Source organism: Martes martes (genome assembly GCF_963455335.1).
Source record: "Martes martes genome assembly, chromosome: 1".
Taxonomy (NCBI): Eukaryota; Metazoa; Chordata; class Mammalia; order Carnivora; family Mustelidae; genus Martes; species Martes martes.
This window is the reverse complement of record NC_137888.1, coordinates 5,279,225-5,302,748: the sequence shown is the minus strand read 5'-3', so window position 1 is coordinate 5,302,748 and position 23,524 is coordinate 5,279,225. Positions and strand designations below refer to the sequence as shown.

The window sequence follows — 23,524 nt, the reverse complement described above, 5'->3', positions numbered from 1 at the left end:
AAGAGAAATCCCATCATTGCCACATGTCTACACTTTCATTCTGATGTTCTGGTTAGGTAGAGTGGGACATGCTTAGCTTTACCCTGCTGTCGGGCAGGGACTAGCACACACCCCCGAAATGAACACTGGCGTGGGAGTAGCAGATTTTACCTAGATTTACGATCCTACCAAGAGTTCTTCGTAAACTCCCTGACAACAGTCCCTGCTTTTCTGTGAAATTGAAATGGATCTCATAAAGCAGCTTTTTTCATAAGGGCTATGAGTCTGCATTTATATATTTTTTTACCAGATGACAAATAGGACTTCCAATCATCAGTGTGCTTTGAAAGCTGATCCAAAAACCACAACTAAATAAATATCCAAAAAAGAAAACCACATATACTTGCAATCTGAGAAAACTGCAAATACAAACACGGACCAACTGGAATACCCAGGCGGGGGAGGCGCCAGGACTGACGCCGCCTCTCTCCCTCCTGACGGCCTGCTCTCTGTCCCTCACTCCACTAGCTGCCCTTGGCTTGGCCCTGCCGCCATCCTAAGGTTCTTTCGCTCCCCACCCTCTGATACAGAAGCTCCTTTTACTCAATTCTCCCACTGCAAATTTGGAGTTTTGAAATAATAATTTTATTAAGAAATTAAGGTTTAAAGAAAGAAAAAAGGAAGGAAGCACAGAGGGAAGGAGGGAAGGAAGGAAGGGAAAGTTTCAGAGCACAAGCTTCTGATCCCAGATGAACCACAACTTGGGCATTTATTAGCTTGGTGAAGTTGTGGTTTATTTGGGATTGGAAGCTTGTGCTGCTTCTTTAGATTATTGAAGTTCAAGCACATTTTTGGTCCTACAATTAAGGAAAGCATTTAGCTCATTTGCAGACCAGATGAAAGGGATGTTGGAGCTTAGCAGACAATAGCCATCCCTCACGCCCCCCCCCCCTTCATCTGTGCCCATGTAGAACCACGAGGCCACATTCTCTCTGGGAATGGCCTTCCGGAACTGATCTGTTTTTATAATATTAACCCATTTCAAAGCAAGCTTAAAATAACTACGCTTCTGTTCACAGGATGAAAGGCATTTTGCCACGGAAGTGTGGTCAAATTTTATACCCTCCATTGATTTTTATCTGTAGCTTATTTGAAGCTCCAAAAGTGGCTTTTAGGCTTGGCATGCCAGTCGACCCAACTGGCTGGTGCCAACATAATTTTGCACCTTCTTGGGTAGACTCACACTAAAGGAGGAAGTTTTTAGTGATGCTGGTGTTGATTACTTGACATGGGAATCAAATTTTTACAAGGTTGGGGCTTCTGGGATCATGGACCCAGCCAGGGATTTGTTCCGCAACCTTGCACTTTGAAGGATTTAGTAGTGGGGAGAAATCAGGGCATGATTATAAGCAAAATGTTGCTTCTGGACTCCTGGATAAGGTTACAGATTTTTTTTTTTTTAAATGTAGCACTTGCAGACAATTCAGACTTTAGAAGATCGCTATGCTCTAAAATTAGTGAAGTTCTCAGGAAGGAAGAAATACAGGTTGGCTAAATTGCTTGGTTCCCTTCTTTCCTTCCTTCCTTCCTTCCTTCCTTCCTTCCTTCCTTCCTTCTTTTCATCATTTTTACCTAAAAGAATGTTATGTTATATTCACCTAACTAGGTTGTTTGTCTACATAGTAAAACATACCTTGCTTATAAACATTTAGTAGTTTCTAACACTCAAACAAGTAAAAAATATGAAGTTGACCTTAAATAATAACTTTAATAGTGTCCATTAGGGACCCCACAATATTTTTCTATAATTCAAATTTTATTTCCAGTTTTGATACTCATTGGTGGTTGCTCAAGCAACACTGACATATTATTAGAAATGTCCTTATTTGGGACAATAACAATATTATACGAAGCAACCCTTTCTGTTGAATCTGTAAATATATTTGAACTCATTCTAATCCAGGCCCAGGATCTGTGCCTTATGTGGGTCAGGTTGAAACTGGGTGACTCTACCACTGAACTCTATTTCATAGAGAAGCACCTACTACATTAAGCTCCGGCTACAGTTTTCCTCTATGAGTGAGTTGGAAAAAATTGATGTTATTAACTAACATTTTGGGGGCTCTGCTGGACTAAAAGAGAAATGTTAGGGGGCAAGTCCAGCCCTCCTCCCTCCCCAATAACTCACATCACCTATTCTGTTCTTTCGTGCTGCACTTTCACAGTTAGAGAAAGATGTCTGTCTCTTGTAAGGCTTTCCTCACTGTTACTAGAATGTCAGCTTCTGTGGTTCTGGGACAGGGTTGTTGTCCTCATTTTTCTCTTTGGGACCTAGCCAAACACTTGTGATCAAACAGAAGTGGTTAATAAGAAAATTTCATGTTTCCTTTAAAAAGTGGTGACGGCCAGCTCATGGCAGATGATCAACAACGGTTTGTTGAATTGAATTTACTTCTGTGCCTCCGCGTTAAAATGTGCCATTAGGAAGCAGCAGGAGTTGGGGCCTCCGTCCTTTGCACTCTTGCTGCCATCTTGTCCGATGCTGGGTTTGGAAGGCTTTGTGAAGAGTGTACAAAATGCAAGACGGCAGACACTTTTGTACCCAGCAAGCTACTTCCTGGGACTCTTTGCTCCCCAGCATCTCGCATAAGTACACCCTCTTTTCCACAGTACTTTTTTCCACAGTACTGTTTTCTTCCTGCTGAAACCTTTGTGCAGGCTTTGTCTTTCCTCAGCCACAAAGAAATCAAAACTGCTTCTGGGGCGGGAAAGGCTGTGCTCTCCAATGTGATGTATTGCTTTCTTTACCAAGAGCCCCTATGAAATACCAGTGTCTAGGAGTAGAGATGTCCACAGTAACAATGCCAGTCCCAGGATATCTTCTGGTGGGAGCCCTTGCGAAGGAATCCCGGAATGATAAGGCATTGCTCTTGTGATGAGCACCAGATGTTGTATGGAAGTGATAAATCACTAAATTCTACACTTGAAGCTAATACACTATATGCTAACTAACCAGAATTTAAATAAAAACAACAACAACAACAGCAACAACAGAATAATAATAAAGTGTGTGGGCCTGCCATCAGTACAGCCCAATATGTTGGTAAGAGTTAGCAGCACCTTTAGCATCTTTAGAGACTGGGGGCTCAGATGATGGGTAGAATGGGGCAAATTAAACCACAGCTGGGAAGGAAGGGGTAATTCAATGGGGCCGGGGTTGGGGGGGGGGGCGACGAACTTGGCAGAGGGTGACAGAACACCGGGAAGGAGTGCCTTCATGTTTAATGCACTTGCTGCCAAACCCTTGTGACTGAATGGAAATGATTAAGAAAAAAGAAATTACTGTTGGTCTTAGAAGATGTTACGTGAACAATTCATAGCCTTTGAAATGCAGCTAGTTAGATCGGGCCATCTACATGCAACAAGGAGATCATATGATAATTGTCTTTCTCTGATTGACTTATTTCACTCAGCATAACACCCTCGAGTTCCATCCACGTTGTTGAGAGGCAGGGCAGGGGGCTGGGAGGATAGAGAAGGTAAAAATGAAGCAAGATGGGATCAGGAGGGAGACAAACCATAAGAGACTCTAAATCTCACAAAACAAACTGAGGGTTGCTGGGGGGAGGAGTATAGGGAGAGGGGGGTGGGGTTATGGACACTGGGGAGGGTATGTGCTATGGTGAGTGCTATGAAGTGTGTAAACCTGATGACTCACAGACCTGTACCCCTGGAACAAATATTACATTATATGTTAATAAAAATAATTAAAAAAATAAAAATAAATGCAATAAGGACAGAACCTTGCTGGTCCGTCAGCTATTGGTTCCTCAATAATATTATCTCTAAAGTCCAGAATATGGGATTCTGTTGTCTGCGAAAGGGTTAGAAAAACATTCCTTTGTTATCTTAGTGATGAGCACTTGTGAATGTACTCCAACACAGTTCACCTTACATTGGATTTCTCAACATCATAAGCCGTATGTGGCTCTTATGTAGCTCTGAGATGGCGTCCCCTTCTCTCCCCAGTTGGGATTAATTGCTCCCTCTTTTGTGGATATGTAGGATTTTTTGAAGCCCTATTTTGATATTCATGACATTTTTGTTCTTTTCCTGGTAGAAGTTCATGTGTCTGCCTCCTACACTAAACCCAACGTTCAGAAGCCTCTTTCTCTTCATGTTGAAAAAACAAGCACAAAATATGGTGCTTAGGATATACAGGATTTAGTAAGGTAATTCTGCAAAATTAAGTAAGTGGTTAATGGGATTTAGCAAGGGTATTTCAGTGAGATCGATGGATCATCTGAATGATGGGGCTGTGGGAAATTTAAACGGAAGGGCTATTAACATGTACAGAGCATGATGTACTTTAAATATTCTAATTTTTTGGTGAAGTGGAAGCAAATTGATAGAAAAATGTGTTAGGGCTTTGTAAAGAGAAATGCTTCTCGTAGGTGCAGACAGGAGAAAGTACCACTGCTCTCACGAGATGGCAGTGAACTGAAGTGTTTGCAGAAGATGTCAGTGTTTTCTGTGTGTATCAGTGATGTCTGGGGACGTCCGAGATAAGTCCTGGGACTGGGTTCCCAGACTTGTTCCTCAGGTATAACTTTTAGGAATATGCAGAATGCCGCATGATTCTAGTCCACGCTGGACTGATTAAATGAGAACATTGTGTCCATGCATTTTATCAAAAAAGGGACTTGGTGGAATACTGTGACAGGTGAAAAGTGAAGGACTCAGAACCACTCTTCCTGACGGGTTTTCCTGTTGGAAAGAGCTCGTTTTCCTCACATTGTGGTGCAAAGGCAAGGAAGGGCTCTCGGCCAGAAGCTGAAAATAGCTTCATCACCGGGGACCTCACAGAGCTGGACATGATAATAATGGTGCCTGCTCACAATAGTGCTCGTCTGGCCAAGGCTCTTGTCTTCCATGGTTTTTTTGTTGTTTGAGTGAAACTCTTACACTGGGCTTTCGCTCACATTTCTAATTTGGGAAAATGTGTGTTTTCTGCCTCACAATGCTTTACTATAAGCCCTCAATTTCCTCTTCCTGGCAATAAAGTAGTTCTCATTGCCACAGCAAATGCGATTGGTCTTTTTAAAGGATGCCATAATCGATGGCCTTGCTGAGATAGCTGGGAAAGCGAGCAGAGTTGAAAGACCCATGAGAAAATAATTTTCTTTGCCTATTGATGTCTCTGGTTTAGGAAACTGGTGTGAGGCTGACTCTCTCTCAGTGTCTGACTGTGTTGGGTAGTAACATGGTGTGACTCTTCCCCGAGGGCTCTGCAACCCTGCTGAAGGTGTATCACAGAGTCAGGCCATTGGGAGAGCCGGCCTGGAGAATAAGAGACCTTCTCCTGGGGAGTAGCTCCCGCCATGCTGGCTGTCCAGAGAGAGTGGCTTAAGCAGGTGACTGGGGGACCGCCACTCACCTCTCAGCCTCTTTAGCCTCTGCTCCCTCCTCCTCCTCCGCACCACCAGCAGGAGTACGAACAGCAACAAGACCCCCACCAGGATGCAGGAGATGGTCACAAGCATCTTGAGCCCCTCGTTGGTTGTCAGGCCTTCTTCGCTTTGCACAACTGACTTAATGAGTGGAGGGATTGTACCTGAAAGCAGGGTCATGGTGTTAGATGACTATTAATGAAGACGGCATGGTGGAGGGTTTAGGGATGACGGTTATAAGAGGCGCGCTGTGTGATCCAGGGGTGTCCAGGGTGATGAGAAATGAAAGGAGTTCTTTATCTAGGTCCTGGCTCATTGATTTACTTTCTCATGACCCTCCTCTGCCCAACTTGCAACTTACTTGACAAAACATCAAATCAGGATTTGCAGAAAGGGTGAAGCCCATTTCTTTGAAAGGGACTTCATTTTGCAATGTACCGCTGGGTGCAGGCACTTGAAAGCACAATGTCCAGACTAGGTGCTTAAAAAAGCCACATGCGTTTCCCTGAAATGGTCACCCATAGTACAACTGCTTGAAAACCTGCACATCAAAGGAAGAACAATAGGTCTGGCCAGTGGACAGAAGTCTGCAGGGAGACTATACCAGTTATACTGGCTTAAAGAAGCTTTGCATCCCTTTTGGTCTGGTGATTCACTTGCTTTTTTTCTACTTTAGAAACTCTCATTTTAGAGTTAAGAGCTGAAGACAACTTTTCAAGGAGGAAGCATCTAGGTCTACAAACAAGCTCCTTAGGGATCAGGCATTATTCTACAGCATCAGAGATTCAGATTATTTAGAATTATCAGGAAACACCCAAGCAGACTGAACTCTGAGCTACTGGAAGCTGCTTTCTAGGCAGAGGCTGAATATGATGGGCATGGAGACTCAAATACACACCTGCACTAGGCGGAGCGTGCATTTCGGCACATTCCCTTACGTAAGATGCTCCGTGCCACTGTATTTTCCATGTAAGACAAGGGCCAGGAAGTCAGTGGTTCAGGAAAAACGATGCAAAAATAATGCAATTTCCATCTGAGCAAAAATGATCTCTATCCTGCACTTAGTAAGTAGAGCAGGGATAATAGAATCCCGGTCCCCTATGTTATCAGCCCAGGTCAGGAAAAGTGTTCTTCCACCTGTGTCATATTTTTAGCTGGAAACCCACATCTGGGGATGCTCAGAACCCACGTAATGGGATGCAGGTGAAGCTGGTCTGTAAAACCAAGGCAGCACAGGGACATGTGCAAATGTTTGGGTAAGGAAATGGAAGAAGAAAGAGTCAAATACAGACATGGAAGAGTCCGAGATCGGACTGGTGTAGGTGTGAGGCTCACTGTCCATGTCTGTTTCTCTCCAAATGAAAGGAAAATATTCAGTCAGATACGACAAAAGAGATGTTAAAGCTATGTATCTATGAGATCAGTTCAAAGAAATATGTAATCCTTTTCAAGGGAAATAAAAATATGTATTTTTATTTCCTAGTGTAATAAAATTATTTCAGATTTCAGGAACTTAAATGTAGCTCACAGAACTTTTGCATGGTTATAATCTAAGTTCATGGATAAAATGCAAACATCATTTTTTTAAGAGGACAAGCATTTAAATTCTTCGGTGTGCTCTGTAAGTTTGAATCACGTTTCAAATTCTTCATGTGAGTGGTTTCTAATTAAAAGATTAGCATGACCATGTCACCAGTATGCACACTGGAGCCCAGCACTCTGGTATCTACAGATTATAGAGAAGCTCCGTGCCAGCGTGTGATTATTGTAAGTCAATTAAGGTAAGCCAATAAGCTAAAGTAAGAAATATACTTTCTGCCCAGATGTGTACCTGCTAGCAGAGGACTTTGGGGAACACCTAAATGCAAAATAAAGAGTTTGGTAAGTCAAAGTCCTTTATTCTGTAAGATCAAAGAATTAAACCATGTTGGAAGAGAAAGCCAGTAGGAAGGGCCACTCTGCCTGTAAGTGGTGCCTTGGGATGGGACACTTTGAGTGACATCACTTGTAACTGAAAGCTAGGAATTAGACAGAGGGCGCCCACAAAGAGCATTGGCTCTTGAGCAGTAGGTTTGCAGTCCAGAAGCTGGGCAAGCTCTTCCAGGGCCATGGGGGTGGAGTGCACTGCAGAGGCAGGACTCCAGGCTGGTGTCACCAATAATATCAAGACAACTTCTACTTAAAGATCTTCCTACATTCATGCGCCCGAGGCTAGAAATACTAGAGGCCAGACAGGCTTCTGGCTGGGGAGGACTTCGTGGTGACATGGCCCTGGGCAGGAGACTTGGGGTGGGTTTCCAGTGTGCCAGAGCACAAAGAACTTGTTCTGGGCCCTCCAGGAGAGTCCCAGAGAAAACGATAAAATGAGGATCCCAGTCTACATCACCTCATTAGCTTCAGGGTCCTTGGGTTCATGGACACTATCCTTGGGAGAGTATAAACTGTACTCCCAAGAAGTGGCAGTTTGCTGGAGCTTTAATTAAGCAAGATCCCAAGTACCCATAAGCAGAGGAGGGAACCACTCTTTAGCTTGCCTATGGATGGAAAAAGTAGGGTCTTTGCTTGCATGCAGACTTTCTGGACCAAGCCATCCAACACTGTGCTCTGACCTGGTCAGTGGAACTGGTCAGAAAGCTTGGAGGGGTGGGGGGTTCTAAGCCAGGATCTCCCAGCATCCTGATACACTGTGGCAGGTCTTTTCTTGTGATTGAGCACCTAACTCAGTCACTGCTTTACCCTGAGTGAAAGTCACTGCAAAGCTGTAGAAATCAGCACCAACGTATAACTGCTTAAGACTTTCTAAAGTTCCCTAACTTTCCCTAACTTGTTCCACAACAATCAATGGCCCTCTATCTTTCAGCTTCACTGGGTTGGGCATTTGTTCAGATATCAATCAATGGCCTTTGATTCTAGTTGTAGGAAAAAAAAGATAAAATTTCCTATTGCTTATTTTTGGTTGACTAAACAGTACATGATACCTCGCTTGGTTTTCAGAAAGTCCAAGCGAATTGCGCATGTCGGCGGGGAGGGGCAGGACGCACACCAACATCCTATGATATTATATTACTTTCATCAGTGCCTGCCTTTCTGCTCAGGGACTACCAGAAGCTCCGGTACCATGAAGACTGTTTTTGCCCATGCAGTCTAAGGGCTAAATGAGAGCAAAGAGGGAGTTATGTGGGTTGGGATGTGGTGGGGAACGGGTGGGGAGACAACAAAAGCAGTGTTAGCGCAGAGTCATTGACAAACGTACAGAACCATGTGTTTGGTAAGGGAAGGTAAAGAATCCTTCAGCCCGAAGAGAAATCACTCCTGCACCATGATGCCCTAAGGAGATTCCCAGTGGCTCTCAGTGCCTTATTTCTGGAGCAGATCCATGGTCCCATGAACACAGTAAACTAGGGAATCCCACAGGGAGCCAGCTGAATGGCTCTGAAGCCTAAAGGGATCTGTGGGCACTGGTCACTCTGTGCCCCGGATGAATGTTGAATGGGAAAGGGACTGTAAGCACATGCATGTGTGGGAGGGCCACAAAGCCAGCCAGCTTACTGCCATCGTAGTTGAGTGTGGCGAAGTTGGCCTGCTTCTCCGCACAGCCAGCACTGTTGCACACCCTCATCTGCAGCTCGTACCACGTGGCTTCCTGCAGGTCGTACAGGATATAGGACTTGGAGAGAGAGGTCCGCTGAGCTGTGGTCCAGACCGTGGTCCCAAAAGGTCTGTACTCCAGTGTGAAGGAGGTGATTGGACAGCCGCCATCATTCCAACCGATGAGGTTTAGCCTCACGCGTGTGGTGTTGATGCTGGCGAAGAGTTCTTGCTCCTTCGAGAACTGGGGTTCTGTGGGAGAATGCACAGTCATTCAGCTCATGGGACCAGCTCATGGGATACAGGAATGCTGGTCATCTGTGTTGTCATGCATTTCCCCTTGGCTGCTTTCCCCACCTGGGTGAGGAGCTCAGTTCAAGTCTGGGTCATAGACCAGTCCCAATTTGTCCATTATTTATAGGGACCTATGGACCAGTGGGTTGTCTCCAACTATAATAACCTCGGTATGAGAGGGAAAATTGGGTGGGTAGAGGTTATTGTTATGCATGTCAGAGCTCCTAAAGAAAAATGCTATTTTCATATATGTGTTTCTTTGAGTGATTCTGAAGGAACCGTACTATGTGCTGAGATGACCTATTTCCACTCTTGTGTGGAGGGACGTGACGCAAGATAAGTCTAATTGGATTTCAGAAGTACCAACTGGTGTCTCTCGTGACCCAAGGACTTCTTACTGGAGCCCAGGGACCTAATGGATATATTTCTGCATAAATTAATCCCTCATCCTCTGAACTCTTGCTGAATCTTAACCAAACTCATGTGCCAGATTCAAGTAACACCTTTGATTTCCCATCTCTGGCTCTTTCGCTATCCAGTGTGGTCCTGTGCACCAGATGAGAGTCAGATGTGAGTGGAAGCTCCAAAGACCCTCTCTTCACCGCCTCTCCTAGACTTCTGTGCCACTGTACCCCTTCCCTTACTGGTGCCCCCAGATTGCAATTTCACTGCTGAGCACCATTTCTGCCCCCACTCCACACCACCTGGGAGTTTATCTCCTCAAAGATTCATGTTTCAGATTAAAAAACCAACTCACATTAATGGTCAACAGTCTATCCCAGTCCCTTCCCACCTGAAAAGTGGGTCCTTGGAGACAAAGGGAAAGTTATGCATAAACGAAGCATGGGGTGATGGGGGGAGAAGGTCACACTAGAAGGTGTGAGGGTAAGGTGAGAGGGTAAATGATGCATTTCATGGTGACCAAGCCAGGGCAATTTATGTAGGCACCACAGCCTTTGGTTTGCAAACGACACTCTTCATTTTTGCTGTAAATGAGATAATGAAGGAAGAGAACCATGTATATCCTGAGGACCAACTCTCTCTCTCATTACACTGCAACACATCCAAACCCATTTTGGGAATACAAAGTTCAAACTCACAAAAAAGCATGCAGATATATGATGCATTATCTGGATTGCAATGCCCCATTGCAGAGGAAATGCAGACGGCAGAAGGCACACATACCTTTCCCCAGCGTTTTCGCTTCTATGATTTCACTGATGCGTCCCGGTCCCACTCCATTTTGGGCAGTTAGAGTGAACTTATACCAAGTACCACACTTCAGATTTTCCAGGCGGTAAGAACGCTCACTTGGGCTGATTGGAAAACTTCCCCACTGTTCACTGTTATCCTCGGAGTACTGCAATATGTACCCTACAGAACACAAGGAATATTCAAAAGAATCTTATTTCCTTTCTACTAGGAGTTGGTGGATGTTGGCATTTTGTATGGGATGAGAGTTCTCAGCATTCATGCATCTCTGGAAGAAAACATCTGAGGTCTCCCTGATGCCAAAGGTTGAACCCAGGCTGGGAGGAGTGCTGTGATGATGTTCTGATTAGCATTTAGGCCACGCCAGATATTACTACAGTGTATTGCTAATTGGTGTGGTGAAAATAAAACTACTTTCTCCCCATTTCCTTTTAAAAGGTGTAGCAGGCAGCAGAGGATGGACACTATGTCTCTAGAAATCTGCCCTCAGTCCACATGTGCCTGAATTTTTGGGTATCAACATGGTCTGAAGCGGAATTATTTTTAAGAGTACCAAAGCTCTGGAAAAGGGATATGTTGTCAAGGGGGTAGGAATCTCCTCAACCAGAGGCTACCCAGTCCGCAATCCCTAAGGGAATTGGCTTTAAATCCTGTGGCCGTTCCAACATTTCTTTTTTTTATTAATTATTTTAAATTTTTATTTATTTATTTTTCTTTTCAGTGTTCCAGAATTCATTGTTTATGCACCACACCCAGTGCTCCACGCAATATGTGCTCTCCTTAATACCCACTACCAGGCTCACCCAGCCCCCCAACCCCTCCCCTCCAAAACCCTCAGTTTGTTATTCAGAGTCCACAGTCTCTCATGGTTCATCTCCCCCTCCAATTTCCCCAAGTCACTTTTCCTCTCCATCTCCCCATGTCCTCTGTGTTATTCCTTATGCTCCACAAGTTAGCGAAACCATATGATGATGGACTCTCTCTGCTTGACTTATTTCACTCAGCATAATCTAACATTTCAACAGTCACCTGACTTCTCCTTAGTCTGAAAAATCCCTCCAAAAGTTCAATTCTGTACATGATAACTGTCACCTGTATTTCCATGATCACGAACATCAAGTGTCCTTTTCTTGAGTGCTCACCAGGTGCCAGCCCTGTCCTTAGCCCGCTGCATTCATTACCTCACATAACCCCCTAGAAGATAGTGATTATTGTCCCCATGGTGCAGAGCCAGACACTGAGGTCCATACAGGTGAGATGACCATTCAAGGGCCCTGTAAGTCAGTGAGAGTCAAACCCCACCTTCAGAATCTGAAGCCAGCTCTCCCGGCCCTTGTGATGACCGGGACACTCCTCCTTGTTATAGTCACCATTCCTGTTAACCCAGTCACTTCCTGGGAGGGGGAAAAATAGGTCCAGTTTTCTCTGTCCCCATCTCCTCCATGTTCACACCCAGACAACCCAGGACCAGCCTGCCTGGTGCATGGTGTCCTCATGCTGGTGGACTGCTATCTTCCCTCTGGTGTTTGGAGCTGTATTTCTTAAGCACAGGTAAAGCACTTCTCAGCTCCACACAACAGAGGCTTTTAAGCCCACACTGGCAGCATCAAATGTTTTGCAGACCTCTCACATGGAGGTCATGTGTCCTCAATTCTTCTGTGGTCAGGGTCTGGATTTTCCCTACTCTTTGCTCCTTCTCACCCCTCTGGCCCTTTGCTGCCGTGGGATCCCTCCTCCTTTCCAAACCTCATTTTCTATTTGAGTCTCCTTGATCTGTACCCCTCAAAGCTTCTGCAGTATCTGACAGGTAGGTGAGGGATCTGGGTACCCCATGATCCCACTGTCACTACCTGGGTTCCACTCTAGCTCTGTCCAAACCACCTCCCTGCTGCCCCTGAACAGCATGGGAAGAACACTTCCCTTCTGATTTCTTCCAACCAAATCACATCTGGAAAGTTCTTGTAACCCTTGGCAATAGGAGCCTCCATGCCAATGGCTTTGGCTACCACTGTGTTTCAGGGACCCCTGGTTGTCTTTCCTTGGAAACTCTTATTACTAAAATGGCTTCACCTTCAAGACCTTCTGCTCTGACACTTCCTGCACCACCTTTTCCAGGCTCTCACACTTACAGAACCCAAACTCTAGCTGAGCCTTGAATTCCAGAGTCCATTGAACTCTTGCCTCAATGCCCCATTTTTTTCCATAACAATGTTCTCTAATCAGTCTAGAACCTTCTGTAGACCATTTCTACAAGGAGCCTATTTTCACACACTACTCTAACTCTAGCCACATTTTTTCTGCCAGTTAGCAGCTCTGGTAAACAGCAAATTCACTCTTCCTCCCAGGTGCCCAGCCCCACTTGACAAAGTCATGAGACTGTGAAATTGTGACCACCACAATTTGGGCTATTTATATGCAGCTGCGGCCTCACTCCCTCTTGACAATGGTTTTGTTGGTCTATTAATGACTCCCTGTGCATTTTACATGGTAGCTGTTACAAATCTTCCCCCACACTCCTCAAACCTACAAACACAACCTCTCATCCCCAATCAGCCAACTATTAAAAAAAATAAATTCACTGTTTTCTTAAAAAAAAAAAAAAAAAAGGAAGATCTTCCCCTTTACTCGGACTGACAAATGTTTAACAACTGGCTGTACAAAAAAAAAAAAAAAAAGAGCCTTGACTAGTTGCATTTCTAATTTGGGGGGCATGTAATGATCCCCAGCTTGTGTGTGTCACTGGGTATAAGGGGAGAAAGAGATAGGACAGCTTGCTCTCATGAGCTGTAAGGAGCTAGCTCTAGCACACTGCTGGCTTCACCCTGAAATGACCCCCTAATTCCAGTTGTCTGCTCAACCTCCCCACTCAGAAGAAGGGATGTCCTCTGCTTTTGGAAGTCCCCTCCCATGTGCTCTAGGACCTGCCCCCCACTCCTGTGCATTTTTGGTATGTTCCTCTGGGTTCTCTACCTTCCCTGTGGCCACAGCTAGCTCAGAATGATGTTTCTCTAACTCTACACAGACTAGGATTTTCACACTATATTCTTTTCAGCTATGGACTAAATGTAAAACTTGGCGCAAATAGATCATTTCCTCCCTAAACTCTAGGTTCCCCATCTTTTCATGCTTTATAAATGAGAAAAATAGCTGTTTAATTAGTAATTAAATTATATTAGTAGTTACTAATTACTTGAATGAATGATTGGATACAGGGGTGAATGAATGATGTAGTACTGACAACATGGGGAAGAAACAGTATGCAGAATCTTGGGGGATAGATTACCAAATTCCTTCTTTTCTGCCTTTGTGAATCTTTCACTCAGATTGGAGGAACAATGGTAATTTTGTGAATGAGATGCCTTGGCTGAATGATAGGTTTCAGTAAATACCATAAAAATGTGTGGCTTGCTGTTTAAGTAGTGGGGAATTAATTATAACTAACATATAACAATTATTTGGTGGAGATGTGTCACTTATTAGCCTGGGAGTAGTGACAGTCAGCTACTGTGGGCAACGTACTGCTCATTACCTCTGATGGAACTGCCCCCGTTGTCTCCAGGGAGCCACGAGAGTGTAATGGAAGAAGATGTCGTTTTGGACACTGTAAGTCGAGGCTGATCGGGTGGAACTGGATAGGAAACAGGTTTTAGAAAACAAGAATTAGTTTTTTACATCTTTAATCTGCTTGAACAGCCATTTACCAAATCATTTTTAACAGCCATTTATTAAATAAGTGTTTTAGGTTGCCAAAATATGCAATTCACTTCTGTCAAAATGTCTATTTAGTTGATGTCCTTGGTTAAAGAGATAGAGCAGAGTGAATCTATTATTTAATGAAAATTCAACCACATTTCTACTTGGATTTATATCTAACTCATTTCCTCACTGATCCCTTGAATTTCTGAGTCGTTCATCATTGATTGAAGTCTTCTTTAAACTTACTAAGGATGCTGGCGTTACTCTGAATTTCAGCCATGATCCAAGTGAGAAAGATAAATGGCATCCACTTAGCTGTTCTGTTCCCAGGGATGTGACAGGGGAAGGAGGGGTGGGGAGAGGAGATTGGGGGAAGGAAGAGTAGGGGAGGGAGGGGAGGAGGGGAGAGTGGCTAGTGTGAAGAAGAATTGCAAAATTTTCCACTTTTTTTAGCTACTCCTCCAAGATGCAACACACACACACACACACACACACACACACGCTCAGCTCTGGAAATCAAAGGTGTGCCATTGAGGGGCTGTCCAGGAACTTGCACACTCGTACAAGGTTTGAAGAATACATACTTCTAACCAGTGGGCCTCAATATTATCTTGGATCAGCACCAAGGACAGAAACACTGAAGAAATGCATAATCACGTTATGCAAATTATACAGAAACTTCCTATAAAATGTCCATCTCGTTTTCATTGAGAGAGAGGCCCATATATATTAACCCAAAGGTATGAAAACCTGACCTATTTAGATTCACAATATCCGGTCAATCTTCTGAAAAACCATGGAATTCTGTCGACTCCAATTTACTTGAAATTTCAGATCAATTCTGCATTATTATCTTTTTAAATATAGTTGTTCTGGGGCGCCTGGGTAGCTCAGTGGGTTAAAGCCTCTGCCTTTGGCTCAGGTCATGATCCCAGGGTCCTGGGATCGAGCCCCACATCCGGCTCTCTGCTCAGCAGGGAGCCTGCTTCCTCCTTGTCTCTCTCTCTCTCTGTCTGCCTCTCTGCCTACTTGATATCGCTATCTGTCAAAAAAAATAAATAAAATCTTTAAAAAAAAAATATAGTTGTTCTCCTCTTCTTCCCCTCCACTGAGGACAACCTGATTTTATTTTTACTCACTGTGATTTATTAATGTTCCAGCACTTAAATCCAAAGAAGCACACCCTTTGGTTTTTCTAATAAAATACCACTCTTCACTCAAACCTGAACCCAGTCAGTGGCCATTTGGGATTTTACGCATGATTTTAATTTAACTATCTTGAATTTGTCACATACATTTTGTATTTGATATCAAGAAAAACCACATGTACTATATTAAAAACCCAACTAAATATTAGGGCAATATCCTTAGAGTTTCAGTCGGAGACTTTTTAACGTACATTGCATATAAAAGTTTAGTTAATTAGCAGATAAAAGACCTCAATTCAGACTTATTTTTTTGTTTGTGTTTTCCAGGTGCCCCTTACACATACATAGAATAAACCATGCAATTAGCAGAAGTTATCAAGGACTTTCTCAGTGATGCACGCATCAAGAAAAATGAGACCAGGCTCTCTATATGCAAAACTGTAAATAGTGTTATCTTTGGGATTATGAGTGTTTTTATTTTCTTTGATTTGCTGCATTACATTTTCCAAAATGAACAAGCATATCTTATCGCAATATGCAAATAGCAATTAGCCCTTTAGAAAGGCTGATCTTTAAGTTTGTCCAATTTTACTCTTTGCATATAGGCATACATATAAAAATGACATTTAAAAGAGCCTTCAAACTCTGTACCTTGCACTTGCAAATTTAAAATAATTTCATCCGATCCCCAGTTGTTATTGGCAATGCAGCTGTAGTAGCCAGAGTCCTCCGCCTTCACGGTGCGGATGACAAAGCTGCCGTTGCTGAAGATGCTCCTCCGCCCATCAATCGTTACTAGGCTGGGTGTCCCGTTACTACCTCACAGGAAGAAAAGGGCACAGATTAAAGAAATTACAATCCAAATTAGCTGAGGCTGGGGAAAAGCATGAAGACTCTCTCTGAGGTCAACGGCACACTAGGAACGAAATTGCGATGACACGACAAAAACAATCAAGTAGCTGGATTTCGTTCTTTGCAGAGCATGCTCTGCAGAGGTCAGACCTGTGCCGGGGGCTTGGGTTCTGCCTCTCCTCCTTCCACCATGCAGGCACCAGCTACCTGCTCTTGGGAATTCCTTCTGGGGCAGAAATGCCATTTTGACCCACTCACATAGGGACAACTAAATGTGGGGGTCTCTTGTGGACTTGCTTAAATTTATAGTTGTTAATGATTTTGACCCCAAAAAAGTGAACTGTGGTTTCTCAAGAGGGTGATGGCGTTGGTCCTACAATACAAAGAGTTCCCTTGCCATTATAACCGCTGCCATGGTGGCCGCTGTCCAGCCATTCCCACGTCAGGCAGAATGCCTCTTCACCTGGGGAGCTTATTTATTTCCTTGGATTAACTGATTTTAAAGGACGAGAAAAGTGGTCCTTGGACCAAGACCATTATTTCAATAGTTTATGTCTTTTAAGTGCTTTTGTTTAAAATAGGCACTCTTCTGAAACCATTTTATATCAAATCTCCATGCTCATTAGTGAATTGTCAGCTCTTTATTTATATCCTAATTTTGTCCTCTGAACATAGAGAAAGCACTTAGAAAAGTTACAGGATAGAATACATCTCACCCACTTTCTGCCTCCTTTCTCGACTGCTATTATATTAATAATTACTACTGAGTATGGAAAACCAGATTTTATATTAGCTAAGTCCTAATGCATTCCATCTCTTAAAGTCATTTCTCAGAGCATTTGAGGCAGGGTTAGTTGGACCACCATGTTGGAAGGAGAAAGACAGGTGCAGGTCTCCTATGATGTGGGGCATGTTCATCTCAGTTATACAGGAAATTTATATGAAAAAGTGCAGAGATTATAGGTTGGTTAAAGTATTTTCCTTGCAAGTATTCTGTTGTGAATTAAAGGTTCTGGATTTACGGTAGACAGACACAACACACCAGAACCCTTTTAGCGCTAACTTCAAGATCCCACACCCCCACCCCACCACCTCTCCCACCTCAGGAGAGTTGGTGTTTCCAGGAATTTTCATGAGTGGAAATGAATACAACATTAGACCACCAGACCCAACCTAGTATGTCTGATGTAATCTCTTAGAGTTTCACTAAAGGCATACATTAGGTTACTGGTTACCTGTCTTTCATCCATTTTACTGCAGGAGAAGGGTCCCCAACAGCTTTACAAGGCAAGGCGATGTCCTTCATCCACGGGGTAGTCACTGTGCCGCTGAAGGTCAGGATTCGCGCTGGAGCTGGAGCACCAAACACAGCAGAAGCCCTATCATACCACAGCAGCATCGACACAAAAGCCAAAAGGACCCTCCCCCGTATAGGGACACCCCCCAAAAGGGTGAATGCAGCACAGCCAATTAATGACACGCCTGCCGACATTCCTCTTTGGTGTCAGGATGCGTATAAGGGATTTTTCTGGTAAGAACATACAAATAGCTGAGAATCCCTATGGTAGCGTTTCCCCCCTCACTTGACTAAACATGAAGAGCCCAAATTAAATATCTGCGTCTTCGTACACCCAGTAGCCCCAAGCTGTGTCTTCTGAGAGCCCAGTTGTTTGTCGAGCCCTTTATTAAACAACTTATCTCAACACCAAGAACCGCCTGTTAAAATACACTTTTAATCTGAAAGAATAGACCATTCAAGGCGTAAAGTGCTAAAAGAAGGATGAGTAACACAGAACAACTTCTCTTTATCAATTTTGTGGTATGCTCCTGACTTTATTGTGTCAGCTTGATCTTCAGCACGGACGTTAAGGAAAACGAATGCTTTCCAAGCAGCTGTTCTTGAAGAACAACTGTTTGCTTGGGATGGTGATTCAGAGGCTCCTATGGGAGTATTGGCCAGAGGCATCTGGTACCAGCACAGTCCCAAAGTAGCAGGAGTAGAGAGGAAAAAGCCCAGGTAGACCTGTGTCAGCAGGGGCTTCCTTGAAGACTGAGGAGCTCTGCACTGAGAGGGTCTTAGCACTGCCTTCCTGAGGGAGACACAGAAGCTGACACCAAGACCCCAGCCTTCCAGAGGCAAAACAATGTGCCCCATCTTTGCCACGCATTGGGATACTGTCTTCTGGGAAGCTCCCTCTGGAAGCTCAGCCAGGCCAAAGGAACAGTCACCGAAACCACTTATGAAAGGTGGCCCCAATCTGATTCTGGAGCCATAAGGATGGGACAAAGTGTTGGGACCCTGAATCATCAGACCCCCGAGGGTTTGGACGGGCCAGTGGCCATAGATGGAGCCAAGGCATTACAGAGGCATCATGACCTAGAACACAAGCCTTGGTCATTAAGGTCTACCACACAACTCCTATTTTTGTTGTTCTGAGTGCGTTGGGCCAGAGCTGAGACAGAGACGAAATGCCATTGGGCTCAGAAGCTGGGTCCGTTTTGCTCAGCAAGCGTTACCGCAGGCTCTTCCTTCTCGGAGCAGGGTCGGAGAGAGATGGTTCATGGATGGCAAAGATCACGTTTTCAGTTACTGACCTTTTGATTTCTCATCATAACAAAAATACCCTGGCCAGGGAGCATCAGATTTCTGCCATTGGTGGTTTGGCATCTTCTGTTTCAAACCCTTCAGACCACCCTTTTATAGGATGAGGAATATTTTTGCAACAAAACTGGGATGATTAGGAAACCCAGCTAGGGTTAGGGGTTTCCAAGCTTTTAGACATCCCCCTTCCTACACACTGAATCCCAGAAGCTACGCGCATGGTGGGTTGTGTGTGTGAAGACAAATGTATTTACTTTCTATCTGCAATTGTATTCAAAATGGGGCAACATTCTCTTTTTCCCCTCGCTATTTTATTCTCTTTTTCTTAGCTATCACATTAATAAGAATGTCATCAAGAGTTCTTAAAAGTAAAACTGGAATCTTGGAATGTTCTCTTACATTCTCTTTTAGACACCTAGCAGGCTTGTTAGTAATAAATTGCCAGTGTGGTGTATTCCAAAATCAGGGGGCATCTCCTGCTGGCCTAGAATTGTGAGGTTAGTACACTTATTCATGACAACTGCTAATTTAGTGGTACCCTCAACACTCAGTGGTAGCAATTATCAGAACTAGAATAAGAATATTCTGTGCCTATATGTGCTTTTTAGGACCAGTATAACACCTCAACGTGCAGATTCTTTATTGGTTTTTAGGAACTTTTATTCTTTAGTGACTCTGACTTCCCGCTGTTTATTAAGACCTTTGTGTATAATATTCTATCAACAGAAGAAGAGGTAAATATTTTATTGTATTTATAAATTTCCAAATTTATTTATTTTCTGCTTTAGAAGTTTGATGCTTGTTTTTGATGTAAGAAAGACTTCCTTGGGAAGTTGCTATGTAGTGATTTCCACCGACCCAAGGGGTGAGGATAGGTTCATTTCCCTTCCTTTCCTTAAGATGCTCTGGGTTGTAAACCACCCACACTCAGCACTGTGTTCACTTCTAGGAGGATTCTTTTCTGATTTGGACAAGAGCCCAGTGCCAGCTAGCAGCAACCTTATTTCTTAAGCTGAAATGTAATAGCACGTGTTCTGATTTTCTGGTGATTTTTAGGGCATCATAAGCTTTATTCCTGGTAGAGGAGGGATTTAAAAACACTCCAATGAGAGTGGGAAATGAGGTCTTTACTACAGTGGCGCACCTTTAGCTAATGGCTCCACCATGATGATTTCACTGCTGTTGCCTCTCCCAGCTGAAGTCACGGCTACCACCCAGACGCTGTACTGACGGTTCCGACTCAGGTTGGGAATTCTGTAGGAAAATGAGTCAGGAGAGGCTTCAAACTCGCTGATCACCTGTGAGAGGAGACATAAATGTTCCCACATTCAAGGAGGCAAATGGCACACGTGGATTTCCTAAAGACACAGTTATTAACATGTTATCTATCATAAGAAACAAGAGCTGCGGCTAATCCTTTTCTAAAAGGCTGGGATATAAGATCTCGATAGACGTATAGAGAGCTTACGTTTCTCTATGCAGTAGCTTTCACAGCTACCAAGGAGAGATTTAAGCTCTGAAATTATGGGTTACGGCACATCTGTTTTATGCTGAGATAGAGTAATGAAAACAGATTTACCCTCCTACTCAAAACAACCTAAGGACACTCAAGAGTATATGAAACCAGTCTCAAAGCCATTGTACATCAGGTAATGAAGAACAGAGCTCTTTGAAATATGGGAAACAAAGGAAGTGAGCCTACAATTGTGGGGTTTTACATTTTGTGAGAGTCTCCAGGCCATGGCACAGAGAGGGAGCCCAGGAGGAGCCCAGAGACTTCCCTGAGTTGAGAATTTACACCTGAGAGACTGGGAAGAAGCTGGAACTCAGAGGACAGAGCTACATGTGGAGAGAACTTTGGGGATTGGAAGAGGGTCCCACATGGGTATTCAGCAGAGTAGATCTGTGCAGGTATGAGAGGAAACTACCAGAGACTAGAGGAAGAACTACCTGAACAGATTGGAGGTCACAGTGTCTAGCATTTACACAGGGCTGGGAATAGTGCCTGTTCCACCAAACACATTGGGAGACCTCAAGTTTCACTGGGCATTGGATACAATGCATCAGGGTCTTACCTTGGTGGTGGGGAATAGTTAGGCCTAGACTGAACACCACACTGGTACTGCCTAACAAATATTAAAAGCAAAATTCATGTAGACGAAATTGTCATAAAGTAACTTAACTGCATCTCAGACCAAAAGTCAGAATATTTACAGCAGTAAAAATATCCAGTACTCAATAAGGTAAAATTCATAATGTTTGACATCCAATAAAAATTTTCCAATATGAATGACCAAAATACCCATCAATTGATGAGGGATAAACAAAATGTATGTTGTATCCATACCAAAGACTATTATTCAACAATAGAAAGAAGTGAAGTACTAATACATGTTAACTTGGATAAATCTTAAAAATATTATACTAAGTGGAAGAAGCCAATCACAAAATATAACATACTTATCATTCCCTTTTAATGAAATTTCCAGAATAGGCAAATCTAGGGAGACAGAGAGTAGACTAGTGATTGCCAGGGGCAGGGTAGGTTTTGGACAGAATATGGAATGTTTGCTATGGGGTATAAAATTTCTTTCTGGGATGGTGGTGAATGTACTAAAATTAGATAATGGTGGGTAATTCTGTGAATATACCAAAAGCTACTGAATTACACACTTTTAAAGGATGACTTTTATGGTATGTGAATATTTTTAAAAAGCTGTTAAAAAAAATTCAGGAATGCAAAAAAAAAAAAAAACCCATAGAGAAACATTTCTTTCATAGAGAAAATATAATTTAATCCTCATTGACCTATTATTGACACAGATATTAAATTTAGCAGAAATGGGCATTATAACAGTTACTACAATTGTATTATAGCTGTATTTTAACTATAGATAATTAAGAATTTAAATAGATACATGAATGATAAAAAAAATACCCAAGTCAAACTTGAAATGGATTTACAATATGTTAAATGAAAGATACACTGGATTAGATTAATAGTAGATTAGATTTTCAGAAAAAAAGGTCAGTGAACTTATAGATATATCAATATATTAAAAAAAAAACCAGAAAAAAGAGGGTAAACACTTCACAAACTATCATGAGCTATGGGACAACATTGAGCAGCATAACACACATACAATTGGAATCACTAAAAGAGGAAAGGGAGGCAAAACAGAAAAATGCTTGATGGAACAGAAGCTGAAATTTTTCCAAATTGGATGAAAACTATAAACACAGAAATCCAAGAATCTCAATGAACTCCAGACACAAAAATATGAAGAAAACCATAGCAAGATGTAATCAAATTGCTCAAAACCAGTCATAGAAAATCTTAAAAGTAGGCAGAGAAAGGATATGTTTATGTGAAGGAACAAAAATAAGAATGTCAGCAGACTTCCTGTCAAAAACAATCCAAATGTTTCCTGTCTTGCTAATTTTGGCCATTCTAACTGGTGTAAGGTGATATCTCAATGTGGTTTTAATTTGAATCCCCCTGATGGCTAGTGATGATGAACATTTTTTCATGTGTCTGATAGCCATTTGTATGTCTTCATTGAAGAAGTGTCAGTTCATGTCTTCTGCCCATTTTTTGACATGATTATTTGTTTTGTGTGTGTGGAGTTTGAGAAGTTCTTTATAGATCCTGGATATCAGCCTTTTGTCTGTACTGTCATTTGCAAATATCTTCTCCCATTCCGTTGCCTATTTGTTTTGTTGACTGTTTCCTTTGCTGTGCAGAAGCTTTTGATCTTGATGAAGTCCCCAAAGTTCATTTTCGCTTTTGTTTCCTTTGCCTTTGGAGACATATCTTGAAAGAAGTTGCTGGCCAAAATAAGCAAGACAGGAAACAATGTGTGTTGGAGAGGATGTGGAGAAAGAGGAACCCTCTTATACTGTTGGTGGGAATGCAAGTTGGTGCAGCCACTTTGGAGAACAGTGTGGAGATTCCTCAAGAAATTAAAAATAGATCTTCCCTATGACCCTGCAATTGCACTACTGGGTATTTACCCCAAAGATACAGATGTAGTGAAAAGAAGGGCCATCTGTACCCCGATGTTTATAGCAGCAATGGCCACGGTCGCCAAACTGTGGAAAGAACCAAGATGCCCTCCAATGGACGAATGGATATGGAAGATGTGGTCCATATACACTATGGAGTATTATGCATCCATCAGAAAGGATGAATACCCAACTTTTGTAGCAACATGGACGGGACTGGAAGAGATTATGCTGAGTGAAATAAGTCAAGCAGAGAGAGTCAATTATCATATGGTTTCACTTATTTGTGGAGCATAACAAATAATATGGAGGACATAGGGAGATGGAGAGGAGAAGGAAGTTGAGGGAAACTGGAAGAGGAGATGAACCATGAGAGACTATGGACTCTGAAAAACAACCTGAGGGTTTTGAAGGGGCGGGGGGTGGGAGGTTGGGGGAGCCAGGTGGTGGGTATTGGGGAGGGCACATATTGCATGGAGCACTGGGTGTGGTGCATAAACGATGAATTCTGTTAGGCTGGAAAAAAAATCCAAATGCTAATGAATGTTTCCCCAAAATTTGTACACTGAAACCTCATACCCAAGGTGATGGTATTACGAGGTGAGGTCCTTGGGAGGTAATTAGGTCATGGGATTAGTGCCCTTATAAAAGAGACCCCAGAGAGTTCCCTTGCCCCCTTCCACCATGTGAGAACACAA

The 23,524-nt window shown here is 43.0% G+C and overlaps 1 protein-coding gene across 2 annotated transcripts in view; it reads right to left on the bottom strand.

Annotated features, from left to right (window-relative positions):
- The window catches only part of DSCAM (DS cell adhesion molecule), a gene marked incomplete at both ends in the record, with an annotated part of 750,628 nt that overhangs the window by 40,624 nt on the left and 686,480 nt on the right, over window positions 1–23,524 (bottom strand). For both annotated transcript variants that reach the window (XM_080825484.1, XM_080825483.1), the window contains 7 exons: window positions 5,417–5,593; window positions 8,979–9,269; window positions 10,497–10,685; window positions 14,053–14,151; window positions 16,019–16,182; window positions 17,455–17,572; window positions 19,966–20,119. In XM_080825484.1, coding sequence (XP_080681610.1) covers window positions 5,417–5,593; window positions 8,979–9,269; window positions 10,497–10,685; window positions 14,053–14,151; window positions 16,019–16,182; window positions 17,455–17,572; window positions 19,966–20,119 — 1,192 coding nt within the window. The remainder of the gene's footprint in view (window positions 1–5,416; window positions 5,594–8,978; window positions 9,270–10,496; window positions 10,686–14,052; window positions 14,152–16,018; window positions 16,183–17,454; window positions 17,573–19,965; window positions 20,120–23,524) is intronic.